The sequence below is a fragment of the Benincasa hispida genome, chromosome 11 (assembly GCF_009727055.1).
Source record: "Benincasa hispida cultivar B227 chromosome 11, ASM972705v1, whole genome shotgun sequence".
Lineage (NCBI taxonomy): Eukaryota > Viridiplantae > Streptophyta > Magnoliopsida > Cucurbitales > Cucurbitaceae > Benincasa > Benincasa hispida.
In genome coordinates, this window is record NC_052359.1 from 59178691 (window position 1) to 59195105 (window position 16415).

General features: G+C 32.1%; 2 protein-coding genes across 2 annotated transcripts; one reads left to right on the forward strand and one right to left on the reverse strand.

Moving 5' to 3' along the window:
* Window positions 1-1670: 1670 nt before the first annotated feature.
* Window positions 1671-7054, forward strand: LOC120091002 (cell division cycle protein 48 homolog). Its single transcript, XM_039048767.1, has 9 exons — window positions 1671-1870; window positions 2040-2205; window positions 3614-3842; window positions 4172-4938; window positions 5024-5245; window positions 5369-5440; window positions 5562-5843; window positions 6009-6368; window positions 6487-7054. Exons 1-9 carry the CDS (start codon window positions 1842-1844, stop codon window positions 6772-6774), a joined length of 2415 nt encoding a protein of 804 aa, XP_038904695.1. The 5' UTR covers window positions 1671-1841; the 3' UTR covers window positions 6775-7054.
* Window positions 7055-12751: 5697 nt separating this feature from the next.
* On the reverse strand, window positions 12752-13104 carry LOC120090788. Its single transcript, XM_039048495.1, has one exon. It carries the CDS (start codon window positions 12971-12973, stop codon window positions 12752-12754), a length of 222 nt encoding a protein of 73 aa, XP_038904423.1. The 5' UTR covers window positions 12974-13104.
* Between the last annotated feature and the right edge of the window lie 3311 nt (window positions 13105-16415).

A 16415-nucleotide genomic window follows, 5' to 3' on the forward strand; every position in this document is an offset into this window, starting at 1 on the left:
TACTTTTTTTTAGTTTTCAAAGTTTGCCTTAGAGGTAAAATTAGTCATAGACTTAATTTAAAAAATTGGTTACTAAACGTAATCTTAGTTAAACATTCACTTACTAAAATCAACCCATCTGACCAGATATTTATACCCACCAAATCACTATGAAACTATATTAAAGGAGGTGATCAATTGTCAATTATTAAGACTTCGTTTGATTTTGCATAAAAAAAAATGAAAATGAAAAAGACACACTGTTTGATAACTTTCTAAATTTAGATTTTTTTTAGTTTTTGAAAATTAAGGTTATAAAAACTACTTTCATAATTGATTAAATTCTTTTAAACAAATTAAAATTGATTTTTTTTTAGAATCTAGTTAAAAAATTAGTTCTCGATTGATAACTTTTGGTTTTTAAAAATTAAACCTATAAATACATATTATAGTTTTAAATTTATTACTTTGTTATCTACTTTTGACTATTTATTTTTAAAAAAATCAAGTTAAATTTTGAAAATAAAAAAAAATAATTTCTAAAAAAGTTTTTTTTTTTAAATGATAAAACTACTGAAAATATTTTCAATATATAAATAGGGTTGACAAAGGGGCCGAGATGGGCAGGGGAGGGTTCCCTATCCCCGTCTTCAATGGGGGATTTTGCCCATCTTCGCCAGGGAAATGAATCCCTACGGGTACCCATTCCATGTTTTCCCTTTTGTTTCCTATGAGAATTTTTTTTTTTTTTTTAAAAAAAAAAATTCTTTTCCTAAAATTTTCTTTGGTTTGAGGTTGAATACTTTAGTTGGACTTAGATTAAGCTAAATTAAAAACTAGGTTAAAGGTGAATAGTTAAATATATATATATAGAGAGAGAAAATATATATATTTAAAAATCTAATTGGAGCGGGATCCGGGTCGGAGACAGGATGGGGATACCTTTCTCGTCTCCACTCTTCGCCAACCCTATATATATAGTAAAATGCTATTGTCTATCCATAGACACTGATAGACATTATAGATGTCTATCAGTGTCTATTGATAAATAATGACATTTTGTTATATTTGTAAACAACGACTCATTTTTCTATATTTGAAACATCCTTTTGTACCGATGAAGAAATCCAAGAAAAAGTGAAATTAGAAGTGTTACCTCATCCTAAACAGACTCAAGAATGGCAGTAAGTAGGTCCATGAGAGTTCAATTGAGGTGTGGGCAGAGAAATTGAGCCTTAAGAAAATTATGATCATAATCCCGAAAGGATGAGAAGACCTCGTGATATATAGAACATAACACTAGTATAACATAAGTTCATCTTCTTCCTGAATTGCTTACTAACATCACACCGAATTGTTGTTTTGACTATTTTATAAATGACCTCCATCAAGAGTTGCAAACTAAAAAGTTGATAGGAAGTATACTTAATTTTCAAAAATAAAAATAAAAGATAAAGTATTTGCCAAACGGATCCTTAAATATTCTATTAGCAAAAATGAAAACTAACAAATATATATATACATACATACATGTACCCACGTATACATATAGCACACATATATTAAAAGATTATTTTAAAGGATTATTAAAGGAAAACATAATTCAAATTGGATTGGTAATTGGTTGGAGATAGAAAAGAAAACGTTTTAAATAACCAAAAAAGAAAAAAAAAGAAAAAAAAAGAAAAAGGAAAAAAAAAACATTTCTTTCCGAACAAGAAAAAAGGGCGAAATCTCTCGTCTTCTTCAGGTACAAATATCGCAAATCGTCAGAAGATTTTACCCAAATTCTCAGTGTCGCAACTTCGACGGAAATTTTCTCCTTTTGATTCTCTTTGCCTCTTCCTCCATTTCTGCCGATTATGGCCAATCAACCTGAATCCTCTGATTCGTAAGTCCATTTCTTCATTTCTTTCTTTCTTTCTTTCTTTCTTTCTTTTTCCATTTCCAGATCCGCATTTTCTTCTTCGATTCACTTCTCTTTCAAATCCTACCTTTTCCCATCTGATGATGTTCTTACAATCTTCTTGAAATTTTTCGTTTGTTTTGTGTTTCTTCAGCAAGGGTACCAAGAGGGACTTTAGCACCGCCATTTTGGAGCGGAAGAAGGCCCCAAATCGTCTTGTTGTTGATGAAGCTATCAACGATGATAACTCCGTGGTCGCTCTTCATCCTGATACCATGGAGAAGCTTCAACTCTTCCGTGGAGATACGATCCTCATTAAGGTCCGTCTTGTTCTCTTTGTAGTTTAATGTTTCTCATTAGATAAGAGCTATTTACCGTATATTCTTCTGATTATAACCCTTATGGATTTGGGAATTTCTGTTCGATTCTTTGAAGTTTTAAGTTTGTAGAATACCTGAGGATTCGGATATACCATTTTCGTCCCGGATGGGGAATTTTATTTTTTTATTTTATTTCTTCTGCGTGTTTCTTTTGGGCTTTTGGGTTTCCGTTCGACATTCATTCTAGATAGTGAAATATATTATATACATAAGAGTTCTTTTTCTTTTTCTCCATTTGACTATGCGAGTTCTTTTCGAGGTTGCTAATAGTTGTGAATACGAGTGTTGAGTCTTAATATATTTCAATTCAATTAATTGTTTGTGGGTTCTCCGCGGGGTCCTCCATCTGATACACTTTCGAAGAGGTTGTGAAAGTCGGCATTTCAGCTCTATGATATTGGAATTTAGATGTTTTACACAATGTTTTACACAAGGACTAAGGTAGTAATCTGTAAGTGGGCCATAATAAACTTTCCCTATAGTTGCAGATATCTGTGATACGTAAAATAAGTTGAAGAATGGTGGAAATATTAAATATATTGGAAAAGTTGAGGAAGTTTTGAAAGAATCGTGTGGAGTTCGAAGATGTGGCCAATTATTATTACCGTTTGTTCTTTTTAACTTTTAGGTCTTCTCATCATTAATCACTATTTCTTGGCTTCTAGAATTGTAATGAAAATATAATGCATTTTAAAGGTTTTACGTTTTCTGTGATTTAGGATCGCTTAACTGCATTATACAAACTTTAACTGGTTTTAAATTTGCATTTTAGATTTATACTCTTCTGATTTAGCAAACACTAGATACATGAAAATGTGACACTATGATTAACAAAAGGGACGGACTTGTGACTTGCTGTATGCTATAACGTTAGAAGCCTGTTAAAACTACCTAAGAAGCCTGTTGCTGACGGGTTGGTGTCACACCTGTTGAACTTGAACAAGCATCCTACACTTGTTATCACAATAGACATGTGTTAAATACTGGTTGTACAAAGTGAATTTGAGTACAACAATCAATTTAAGGTGCTAACCTAGAGTGAGAGAACACAATCCATAAGGTCAGGATTCTCTCTTTCATCATGTCCTGCATGTCCTTGGTTTGGGATGAAAAGTTAGAACGACGTTAAGTCAATCCTATGATAATGTATTGGAATCTTCTGAACTGAAAAATACACCTTATTGCTCGTCTTTCTATTCAATCACTGCAATATTCATAATAGGTTCTGAAATAATTACATGTTGGAGACTTGTGATTGGTTTTTTCCCCCTTTTCTAATTTTAATGGGAGGGACCTGCAATTATAATTTCCCAGTTATACTTATTTTTACATTGTATTTTGGATTCAGGGTAAAAAGAGGAAAGACACGATATGTATTGCTCTTGCTGATGATACATGTGATGAACCTAAAATAAGGATGAACAAGGTCGTGAGAAGCAATCTTAGGGTTAGGCTTGGTGATGTTGTCTCTGTGCACCAATGTGCTGATGTTAAGTATGGAAAGCGTGTTCACATCCTTCCTGTGGATGATACTATTGAAGGGGTTACTGGAAATCTTTTTGACGCTTATTTGAAACGTAAGTTTCCCATGTTCAGCTTCCTTCATATATTATACATATGTGGTTTCATATGTTTGACATCCTATGTCTTTTCTCCTCTCCCATACGCATAAGAATTTTCAGCACACTCTTGTGAGCTTCAAGCATTTCATTTATCTCGTAGTTATATCTATTTTTGGCATATGCATGCAGCATGCATGATCTTGGCCTTTCTGATTTCAATCTGTACTTCAGTACTCTAAGATGCATATTTGGAATATCCACTAATTGCATGCCTGCGTTTATATCTAACTTCACAAAATTGTAATATATCATTTCAAGACTGTCCAACTATCTTCTATTTGCAGCCTATTTCTTGGAGGCATATCGCCCTTTGAGGAAAGGTGACCTCTTCCTTGTGAGGGGGGGAATGAGGAGTGTAGAGTTCAAGGTTATTGAGACTGATCCAGCTGAATACTGTGTGGTAGCCCCAGACACAGAGATCTTTTGTGATGGGGAGCCCGTGAAAAGGGAGGATGAGGATAGATTAGATGAAGTTGGTTATGATGACGTTGGTGGTGTCAGGAAACAAATGGCTCAGATTCGTGAATTGGTCGAGCTGCCATTAAGGCATCCACAGCTGTTTAAATCAATTGGTGTGAAGCCTCCCAAGGGAATTTTGCTGTATGGACCCCCAGGGTCTGGGAAGACTTTGATTGCACGTGCTGTTGCAAATGAAACTGGTGCATTTTTCTTCTGTATCAATGGACCAGAGATCATGTCAAAGTTGGCTGGTGAAAGTGAAAGTAACCTCAGAAAAGCTTTTGAGGAAGCGGAGAAAAATGCACCGTCTATTATTTTTATTGATGAAATCGATTCAATTGCTCCCAAGAGAGAGAAGACCAATGGGGAAGTTGAGCGAAGGATTGTCTCACAGCTACTGACCCTCATGGATGGACTGAAGTCTCGTGCTCATGTCATTGTGATTGGGGCTACAAATCGACCCAACAGCATCGACCCAGCTTTGAGAAGATTTGGAAGATTTGATAGGGAAATAGACATTGGCGTTCCTGATGAAGTTGGGCGTCTGGAAGTTCTACGGATTCATACTAAAAACATGAAGCTCGCTGAAGAAGTCAGTTCCCCTATAATTTTATTTTTCTTTCATTTTTGGTGATAACTAAGAGTTAATTGAAGTCTGTGAATTCTGTATAATTCAGGTTGATTTGGAGAGGATTGCTAAAGATACACATGGCTATGTTGGTGCTGATCTGGCAGCTCTCTGTACTGAGGCTGCTCTTCAATGCATCAGAGAGAAGATGGATGTAATTGACTTGGAAGATGACTCTATAGATGCTGAGATACTCAACTCAATGGCAGTTACAAATGAGCATTTTCAGACAGCTCTTGGAACCAGCAACCCATCAGCCCTCCGTGAAACAGTAAGTAGTACTACTACTTATTCACGTTCAAACGACTGTCAATGCTGCTGATGTCTTAGTATTTCACCACCCTTCAGAATGTCCGTCTGGATGTAGCCTAATGCCTTGAGTTTTGTTGAGCAGGTTGTTGAAGTACCTAACGTTTCATGGGAGGATATTGGAGGTCTTGAGAATGTTAAGAGAGAGCTTCAAGAGGTAAATTATACTACTATTATTATCATTATTATTTTGTATTGCACAATACTCTTCTAAACCTCTTCTATTTTCACAGAGATAATATTTGTTCATTTTTTGACTTTTTTTTATTTGTATGCAGACGGTGCAATATCCAGTTGAACATCCTGAGAAGTTTGAGAAATTTGGGATGTCGCCCTCAAAAGGAGTTCTTTTCTATGGCCCCCCTGGATGTGGAAAGACTCTTCTGGCAAAGGCCATTGCAAATGAATGTCAAGCAAACTTTATTAGCGTCAAGGGCCCAGAGTTGCTCACAATGTGGTTTGGAGAGAGTGAGGCCAATGTTCGTGAAATCTTTGACAAGGCCCGCCAGTCTGCTCCTTGTGTCTTGTTCTTTGATGAACTTGACTCAATTGCTACCCAAGTGCGTTTCATTGTTTATGGATGAAGATCTTTTCATTTTTCGTATTTGACAGAAGAAATAGCCTAGCAGTCACATGGATAATAGTGATTACATGTGCAAATATTAGCTTAATTTCCCTTTGGCGGGTTCTTAGACATTTTCTTTCTCATTGTCAATTACTTGCAGAGAGGTAGTAGTGTTGGGGATGCTGGAGGTGCTGCTGATCGTGTACTGAACCAACTTCTTACAGAAATGGATGGAATGTCAGCAAAGAAAACTGTTTTCATCATTGGTGCCACCAACAGACCAGACATTATAGATCCTGCTCTTTTACGTCCTGGACGTCTCGATCAGTTGATTTATATTCCTCTTCCTGACGAAGAATCTCGTCTTCAAATTTTCAAGGCTTGCTTGAGGAAATCTCCAATCTCAAAAGATGTGGAACTCAGAGCCCTTGCCAAGTACACTCAAGGCTTCAGTGGTGCTGATATTACAGAAATCTGCCAGCGTGCCTGCAAATATGCAATTAGAGAGAACATTGAGAAGGTTTTTTCTCCTACTTTCAAATGAACTTTCTTTTCTTTTCTTTATGTGTGAAGCCCAACCCCTCCCCCACTCCCAAAAGCCATCAGTAGTGATCATTGTAATCAATGCTCTTTTGCAGGACATTGAGAAGGAGAGGAGGAAAAGCGAGAACCCCGAGGCCATGGAGGAGGATGCTGATGATGAAGTGGCTGAGATCAAGGCTGCACACTTTGAGGAATCTATGAAGTATGCTCGAAGGAGTGTCAGTGATGCCGACATCCGTAAATACCAGGCATTTGCGCAAACACTTCAGCAGTCAAGAGGGTTTGGGGCTGAGTTCAGGTTCGAGCAGAGCTTGGCACCAACTGCATCCGACCCATTTGCAGCTTCTGCTGGTGGGGCTGATGAAGATGATCTCTATAACTAGCACGGCATTTAGGTTCCAACCCCATTTATGCTTTAGACTTGGTAGTATGATATAACTTCATATGGATCGCTTTTTGATTGGACAGAATCCTGAAGCCAAACGGTTGGATTGAAAGAAAGGAGAAAATCATTTTGTTAACCCATAATTTCTTTATGGGTTGCTAAAACGCTGAACATATTCTATTTGAATGTGATTATCATTTACATCATTCTTGACACACGAATGTTGATTTTCACCTCAATTGCTTACAATAATAATATAATCTTTGTCGGGTTCTTTATGACACTTCACATGTACAGGTTCTTCTGGAGAGATCAAAATATTCTCTCCAAATATAGGGAATAATTGTACAGATGATCCAAGAATTAGGTCCAAAATGTCAAATAATCAAAATGTTAAAAAAACATCAAATGATCTTTTGTTGATTTCATAGACAAGTAAATTTATGGTATTGTCCTTTTATATATTTTTATTTTTCTTTCTTCTTCTCTAGATCACTTGTTTTTTCCCCTCCTTTTCACGTTGTCTTCTCTTTTCTTGGATTTTTTCTTTTTCACATCTTCATCTCCACGAGCCTTTTTCTTCGATTGAGTTTGTTTCCTTCTTCACATCTTCATCTCCGTGAGTCTACTTCTCAAGTATGACCACACCACCTCTGGTGGACGAGAGTGAGATTCTTCAACTTCTCCTCTACACATCTTCTCCAACATGGTGAGTCCAAGTGAGCACGAGTATATTTTGGTAATTTTACTCGAATTTGACGTCAGCAAAGGGTCGGCATTTTCTTTTAAAAAACTGGGTCGTTTGATATTTTTGGGTCACCCATACAAATTTTTTCAAAATATAGTCTAGTAGTCTAGATATTGATTTTTAGTATTTTATTATTGGAGGGGCTGCCATATCCTTGAAATTGCATATAGGGTTATGGACTTGAAGTTATGTATTGGACTGGAGGGTGGTCAGAAAGGGCGAGACTGGAAATTAACATGAACTGAAGGGGGCTCAAAGATAGGAACACATATGAAAGGCTTGAAATGTGTTGGAGAGTTTTAGAGTCGTGGTTAAGCCGACCAATTTGAAAATTTAGCATAGAAGAACAAATTATTAAATCCGTTGATTTGTGTGCCCAAAGCAAAGCAGAACTCAGGACACCAAAATGTGGTTCTTCATTTCCCAAAATTTCTAGGTAAATGGATTACTTAAAACCTGGCTGCAAGTTTTCATAATTTATAATTGTGCGATGGATTTCTGAAATTAAGATCTATTACGTAAATTGATTTAATTCCAATTAGTTTAATAATTAATAATTTCATCTCTATCATTGATGAACAATTTGAATTTAAGTCACGTTTAGAATGAAAAATTGTGTAAATGTAATAAATTTTCATTGATGAATCAATTGTGATGGACTTTAATCATAAAGGTCATTAGATGAACACGTTTACTTGATCATTTGTAAACGTAATTAAATATTAGCAAATAACATATCAAAATTTTGAATTTTTTCTTTTATCATTCTTTATTGATATCCAAAATTTTGAATTTTCTTTCAATAAAAAATAACATTCCAAAATTTTGGATTTTTTTGGGTTTTTTTTATCGATACCCTTACTAAAATATAACATCCCAAATTTTTATATATTTTTTTTATATCGTTGGCTTTATTGAGCACATAACATTTTAACATTTTATTTTTTGAATTTTTTTTATCTATAAACAAATACCATCCCAAAATTTTGGATTTTTTAACATAGGTAATAAAATCCAGATTCTTTTTTGTCAAGCAAATAACATAAAAAAAAAAAAAAATTATATTTTTAGATTTTTTTAGCATATATTTTCAGCAAATAACACTCTAAAATTTTAGATTTTTTAAGATTTTTAATTCATCGAGCAAATAAAACCTCAAAATTTTAAATTTATTTATTTATTTTTGTTATAGACCAAATAACATCTATGACAATAGATCAATAACAATGTTTTTCTTTTTGTTTTTTTTATTTTTTTTTCTTTTATCGATAAAATGGGTTGAGGTTAACGTAACAAATAAAATTCCAAATTTTGGATTTTTTTTTATCAAGCATAACATTCCGAAATTGGATTTATCTTGGATTGTTGATACTATTTTAGATAAAACCATACTACCATCAATAGAATCAGTTAAATCATTAAAAACATTTTAAAAATATGGTAATTTTCAAAAGTAATCTGATTGATCACCTTTAAATCTTCAATTATATTCAATATTTGATTACAGATTTCATGGTACAACACACATTTTATTACGATTACAAAATACGAGTAAACAACAAATTTAATCAAATGGGACCTACATTTTAAGTTGCAGTTGATGAATTACCTTACCATTACCGAAAACGTGGCCTTAGTTCTAACCTAACCTTTATTCCCAAATTTGATATGTTTCGAGTATGCTTCTAAACTTTATAAGATTTTAATTTTCAATCCTGAACATTCAAATTTGTTCTAAGGGATATCTTTAATAATAGCCAAAGTTAAAAATGTTCTCGTCGATGATAAGGTTGAGGACTCAATTTCAAGGAAATATTGGTTCTACAAGAAAAAAAGAAGAGAAAATATTTAAACAACTTTTTATTTAAAAAAAATCAAATTAATATGAGAAACATTTAGATAATTATTTTAAATGACAACTCTTAGAAATACTTTCAAATATAACACATACTAATAGATACTAAACATTTTATTATATTTGTAAATAAGTTGTTTTATTGTTTGTTTATATTTGAAAACAATCCTAAATATTTTGTACTCTAAAACAAATTAATATGCATATTGTTTATATTATATTTACCTCATTAGGATATTGTTGTTCAATTCTTATATTTCATGGATTCTTTTACGACAAAAAATTCATGATTCACACCTCACGTAGATATCAAATTTATAGTAATGTAAAAATATTGATAGGTTACAAAAATTTAATTCCACTATGCTAATAAAAAAGCAAAAAAAAAGGTCCGACTTTTTATGTGAAAGCACACGTGCATGGGCACTAGGAAAGGTCATGCTTGGTTCGTACGTATAACAACATTGTCACCAGTTGTAGCTCTGATCCTCAATTATATAAAAATTCTTTTTTAGGCCCATTTTTTTTCATTATTATTTCTTTTTAATTTTTCAACGTTTGCAGATTGCACGTGTTCATCTTACAAATGGGTCCCCCCTCTTTTATTCACCAGAAGATTTCTAATAACCCCATTATAATTTTCCTTTCCCCCTCCCCCCCTCCAATTTCATTTATTTATTTTTAAGAGCCTGCTGTTTGGGTTTGGTCAGACAAGGTTTATTAATACAGCCAAATTCAAAATGTATTTATGATGGATATGTCTTTCTCTAATCTGTGGAGAATCTGTCTCCTATTCTCTCCAACATTATTTCAACATACATAGTGTGCAATTTGTCTATTTTTCTTATCATTACATCTTATCAAATATGCATTTTTTTAATTCTACTATGAATTATTCAAATTAAAAATTACTATTTTTTTATTTTGAATCATTCAGCTTTCATTAGAGTATAGTTCAACGGATTAAGTCATATATATATCGATCGACATTATGATTTAAAACTCGAACATTAAAAGATGAGGCAAAATGATGAATTTAGTTTGGGGAAATTCTTGAAAGTAATGTAAAAAGAAAAAGGGGTAAGGAAAAGAGGAAGCTTTTAGCTAGAAAGGGAGGGTTTTAAGGAGAGGAAAAAAGAAAATGAAATGGTGGAGAATTGGAATGGGGCCCCAAGAAAGATATTGAAATTTCAATAATAAAAAAGAAAAAGAGCTGAGGATGAAGTGTGTGTGGTGGATATTATGCATTTTAGAAGGCCACACGAGAGGAGAGAAAAAGCTTTGCAGCCAAACCGTACATACTACTCCCATCTCTTTCACCCTCAACGATTCTTGCTGTCGGCGACCTCTCGAAAACCCTAATCTCGAATCATATCTTTCTCTATATCTCTATAATGATATGATATTCTTGTATAATTTTGGATAGATATTAGAAGAATTATAAGATGTTTTAGAATTAAAAATGTTTACAAAAGTGATGAGCCCATCGAGTAATATAAAAGAAGTTTATAACTGTGTTTCAAGTCATTTTTGTTTGAAACACTTTAAATTTGGCTGTACTAACTCTAGAATTAATTTTTTTTATTTTTTTATTTTCTCTAGTTGGAAGGGGGGAGAACATTGTGAATAGTACACAAAAGCTTTTTTACATAATGGATTGCTTCTATTGAGTTGTGGTTTTTCTCCAAGTTTGGAGTTTTTCATGTAAATCCTTATGTTTCTTAGTTTTATTATTTTCTTTAATTTTGTCTATTTATTTCTATAGTAAAAGTGAGAGGTTTTTATCAACAATTATATCTTTTAGTTCCAACTTCGTTGCTTAAACTTACTTTTGATGACCCTACCAATAAAGATATTGTCCTTATTTTTTTATTTAACATTTTTTTAACATGTCTGTGTTTCTAAAAATATTAAGAGGAGTCTGTAGCAACGAGCAAAGTTCTTTTAGTGTAACAAGTAGTTAAGTTTGAAGAGTTGTTTAATTGTGGAACCTACAATATAAAGAGTTAATAAGCCAGGATGAAAAATTGATGTTTTCAATCATGGTGCGCACAAACTTCTTTAGCCAAACAAACACTCCATTCTCACAATTCGACTGTTTGGATCAAACATATCCTTAAATTTAATTTTACTTAAAAAGATTGAGTTATGCTTTATTATTTATTTTTTTTCATCTCAATCAATCAATTTATAGAAAAGAAAAGTACAGCTGAAAGAGCTGGGGATGAGACATGGTGGCTGATGGGTTTGAGGGAACAAGAGTGTTTGCCATCATACTTTAAAATATACACATTTCAAATCAAATCAATCAAGTTGCATTTATTTATAAGTGCTCTAAACTATTGTTAGTGCCTTCTTTTCCAATAACAATTACAAAATTGGTCTCAATTTGTATTGCAAATAATATAATAAATGAAAATAAGATCTTGATTTAGTTTTACCATATTTTATATATATCTTATTTATCATTAAAAGAAATGGTTAAGTATGGCGCATGACTGTCATTTATCATCTTATTAGTAATGTCAGATGCACGTGGGAGAATAGAAACAAAATATTTTTTCCATACATATCTAATATAATAAATGACAACTACATTGTGACGTAACTATTTCCAATAAAATTTTAATGGATAGACGTTCTTAATTCAAATAATTTTGAAAGTGAAGAAAATACAAAAAGAAATGAATTTGAGAGGAGAGAGAATGAATGGGGAAACTAATAAAAAAAACTAATGAAGAAGATTAAAAGAGATTAAACTAAAGTAAGTAGAGACTCAGACAAGAGACTTGATAATGACGACCATTTCTTAAAAGTCTCATGTTTGAATTCTCACACGTCGTGTTATTGTACGGAAAAAAAAATACTAAAGAAAGAAACGGAGGAGAGACTAAGGGAGAGAGAACACACTCATATGAACTAAATAAAGGAAGAAATGGAAGGGAAGAAACTAAAAGAGACTAATTTTGAACAAAAGTATATCTACCCATGTTTTGGGAAAAAAATGGCATCTCAATCGAACCCATATGATCATAAACCAAAAGAAACAACCAAAAGATAAATTAAAGTAGAAGATATTATAGCCATTATTGGAATGAAAAAAAAAAAACAAATGACACCCCCCAAATAAAACCCATTTGAGAAATCAAAACTAAACCCATAAAAGAACATACCCACAAATAATCACAATAATAACTAGCTAAATAAATAATCTTTCACAACAATTTATATTACCTAAAATAAAATATCATACACATTTTATTCCAATATAGCTCACAATATATATAAAAATATATCTCACTCACTTACTCTATAAATGAAGAAAATATATATATATATATATATATATATATATATATATAATAAAAACTTTCAAGACTCTCCTCTTTCTCTCCAACAAACAAGCATAGCAATGCACCTTCTAAGAATATAAAATTTAGTCCTTTGTTTCTTCACCAAATTGTTACATTTTTCACCAAAAGACTTGCACTCACCACCTTCAAATCCATTATTATTATTTGCATTATCATTACCATTTTCTCCTCCTCCATTACTACTCAACCTTCTGCAATAGCTGCTGCTTTCTTTCATCATCTTCCTCCAAAAATGAAAAATAAAAACATCAAAAGATTGAAACTTTTTCTTCTGGGTCACCTCCAATTTGCCATAAACACCCAAAAAGGCCTTGTTTTTGCCTGTGGAATCTGAAAACGACTGCGTTTTGAGTTGATATATAAAGAAAAAAGAGTGGATTTTGAGGGTTTTAAGAGTGGAATTTATAGAAAGAGGAGAAGAGAACTTTGTAAGGCAAAAGAAAATTTAGTGTGTGAATGAGTTGGAAAAATAAGGCAAAAATATTATAGAATATTGGGCCAAAGGCCTTTTTTTCTTTTTTCTTTTTTAAAAAATAAAATTTAATACAAGCTTCTAGCTGGAAGCTGATCAGCTGCCAATGGCCCCACTCCCTCTCCTAGGGTTCTTATTCAATGCTTTTATTATTATTATTTTTCTTTCATTCAATCATTAAACGCTAGTGTCCTTATGTATAATTTTTCAAATTACTTTGCAGGAAAGCAATTAATTTTTGCCCTATGAAAATATCATCAAGGGACTATTTTGGACAGCGAGTGAAATTGTTTAATTTAGAAGAATTTTAAAGTTCAAGGTATTTTTGTGGGTCCCACAACTAAACATCTATCATTTCTCTCATTTTCTAGGGTTGTTTGATATATCTTTGTCATATTATATATATTGAACTATACAAAAGAAATGCTCAAAAAAAAAATAAAAAAAAAATTAATAAGAAGTTACTGTCGATGATAATGATAAAATGTTGTTTGAAGAATTTGCTTGTGGTCATCGTTAATTACATTTTCTTTTTCCTTTTTAAAATATATCCATATTTGTAATGGTTTATTCTTAAAAGGAAAAAAAAAAAAATCTTTTTCTTCACTCCAATACAGTATATTTAATAAACATTAATATTAAATTAAATTATACAAAATCTTCTAAACTTTTGAAGCAGGTTTCATTTATATTTTAGACTGAGCCTTTGAAATTTGAATTTTTTTTAAAAAAATTAGGAATGTTCTCTGAGAGATTTTTTTGTTTCAACAAGCCCTTCCAAGAATAATTAGAGCTCTCATGCAAATGGTCATCATTCACCCATTCACTCTAATCATTATGTTATATTCAGAATTTTTATTGACCACTAAGCCAATTCATTTATAATAATAGATAATATCATTTATGCCTTTTTTTTTTAAACACATAAGTTGTTACATAAATTTATATTCTTTAATTTAACAAAATATAAAATTGAAATAATGTTAAAATTTAAAGGTATGTATGAAACTTTTTGAGGCACAATTGAAACTCAACTACAAAATTTAAGGATACTTAAAATAATTTAAATATATAAATATAATTTAACCCTAAATATATTGCGTCACCCACATATTTACATTTTTTTTATTGGATGAAAAAAGACCTATTATTTTCTCGAGATATTGAATATTTTGATAATATTGAGGTATAATCATGAAATTGTGTGCATGTATTGTATATAAACTAGAATTGGTAAATACATACAACGTTATATAAAACTAAAAAAGTGACCAACTGACCAATTCAATTGGTATACGCTTTCCCAAACAATTATTGTAGCCACACGTGCATTTGTGTTCAATTTGATTGGTTTTCCACCCTGCAATAAATTCCCATGCTCTTTCGGTCAAAATATTGAATTTCCCATGTCCATTTCCCCCTTAAAATAATAATTATAACCGTGGTTTGAAATATCGACATCGATTGATCAAGATCTTGATTTTATGAAAATATCGATATTGATGAAATTTTTAAATAATTTGGAATTGTTTGTTTCAAGGATTGGGATTAGATGGATTAAACATCTTAAGCCAACCCTTATTTGAAACATGGACTTGCGAAATCATTTTCCCATGAGTTTAAATAGTAAACACTATTCAAACCCAGGGGTTATTCTTTTTTTTTTTTTTTTTTTTTTTTAAAAAAAATTTAATCTATGAAGTATGTCGGCCAACCTCCGGATACCACCTCCAGCGACCACCATCGACCAACTTCGGTTGCCACCCTCCAGCGATCGTCATCGGCCAACTCTGACAACCGCCTCCGACGATCGCCCTAGGCCAACTCTGGCCACCATCTCGACGACTGACCCTGACCAACTCTGGTCGCCACCTCGACGACCACTGCCAGCCAACTCGGCCAACTCTGGCCGCCACTTCGAGTACCGCTGCCGGCCCAACCCCGACCGCCATCTCAGTGATCGTCGTCGATCCAACTCTGGTCACCACCATGGTGACCGTCATCAGCAAATCTTTGGCCACCACCTCAATGACCATTGTCAGCCAACCTCCCATTGCCACCTTCAAGGACTGCCATCCCACAACCTTGAAAAGCATTAATAAAAACATTCTTAGTATATAACAAAGTAAACAATTTTGTATATAAAAACACTTATAAGAAAGAATTGCAATATATGTGTGTGTTTTTATTTTATTTTATTTTAATGAGTTTTTATCAAAGTTGTTTAAATAAAAATGAATTTTTTAAAAATATTTTTTTCGAAGTGATTCCAAACACACTATTGGACTGCAATTGTAGAAGTATATTTATTTAGACTATATGTGTAGAAAACCCTAATTTAATTTAATAACATTTTTTGTTGTTGGTTAATTTAACTTGTAATCATTTTTTAAATGTAAAGGTTTAAAATGTTAAAAACAACTTAGTACCAAATAAAAACTAAAACTCAAAATTTATGATTTTTTATTCCTCAAATGTAATTTGATAAAAAGAAAAATATAGTTTTCAATAATTAAATTTAATATTAAAATACTAGTTCATTTCAATTCTAAGTTAGCGTATTATGGTAAAAAAAAATTGATCATTTTCATATTAGTTAAAGTGACAAAAGTCTACGAAATTTTATTTCAAAATCTAGTAAAATTAAAATATCAAATTATTAAAACAATAGATTAAATAAAATTATAATTTTAGTTAAAAATCCCTATTTCATTTTTTTTTAAAAAAATATTATTCCAATTTTTTTTTTGTTTATTTTAAACTTAGTTATATTAAAATAATTAAATTGACAAATTTAAACTTAAAATCTAACTAGTGATTAAATACAAGAATATCTTTCACAAACTAAATATTTATAAATATGCACTTCATTCCAATGCTATTTAAGCCTATACTCCAAACACTTCCAAAACTTGCCCTCCAAACACAATTTTCTTAAACTCAGACTACCTAAACCTCTCAGCCTAATCCCAGGTTTAAGATTCCAAACCTACGCGTCAAACGCCTTCTATGAGAATTAATGGAAGTTGTTATAATTAGTTAATAAAACTTTAATTGTGGCTTAATTAGCACTACTACCAAAACACAGTGTTTCTTGACGTTTTTAAATGTCAAGCGCCACTTTTCTTGATGTTTTAAGAAACGTCAAAGAATTCAGTGTCAAGAATGTCGATGTTCTTGACTAGGAAAA

Bases quoted from the DNA above. Each gene is read 5' to 3' on its own strand.
- LOC120091002 (XM_039048767.1), top strand. From the start codon at position 1,842: ATGGCCAATCAACCTGAATCCTCTGATTC. The intron at 2,206-3,613 runs GTCCGTCTTGTT...TTTTGGATTCAG, and splicing joins GAGATACGATCCTCATTAAG to GGTAAAAAGAGGAAAGACAC. The intron at 4,939-5,023 runs GTCAGTTCCCCT...TGTATAATTCAG, and splicing joins ACATGAAGCTCGCTGAAGAA to GTTGATTTGGAGAGGATTGC.
- LOC120090788 (XM_039048495.1), bottom strand. From the start codon at position 12,973: ATGATGAAAGAAAGCAGCAGCTATTGCAGAAGGTTGAGTAGTAATGGA.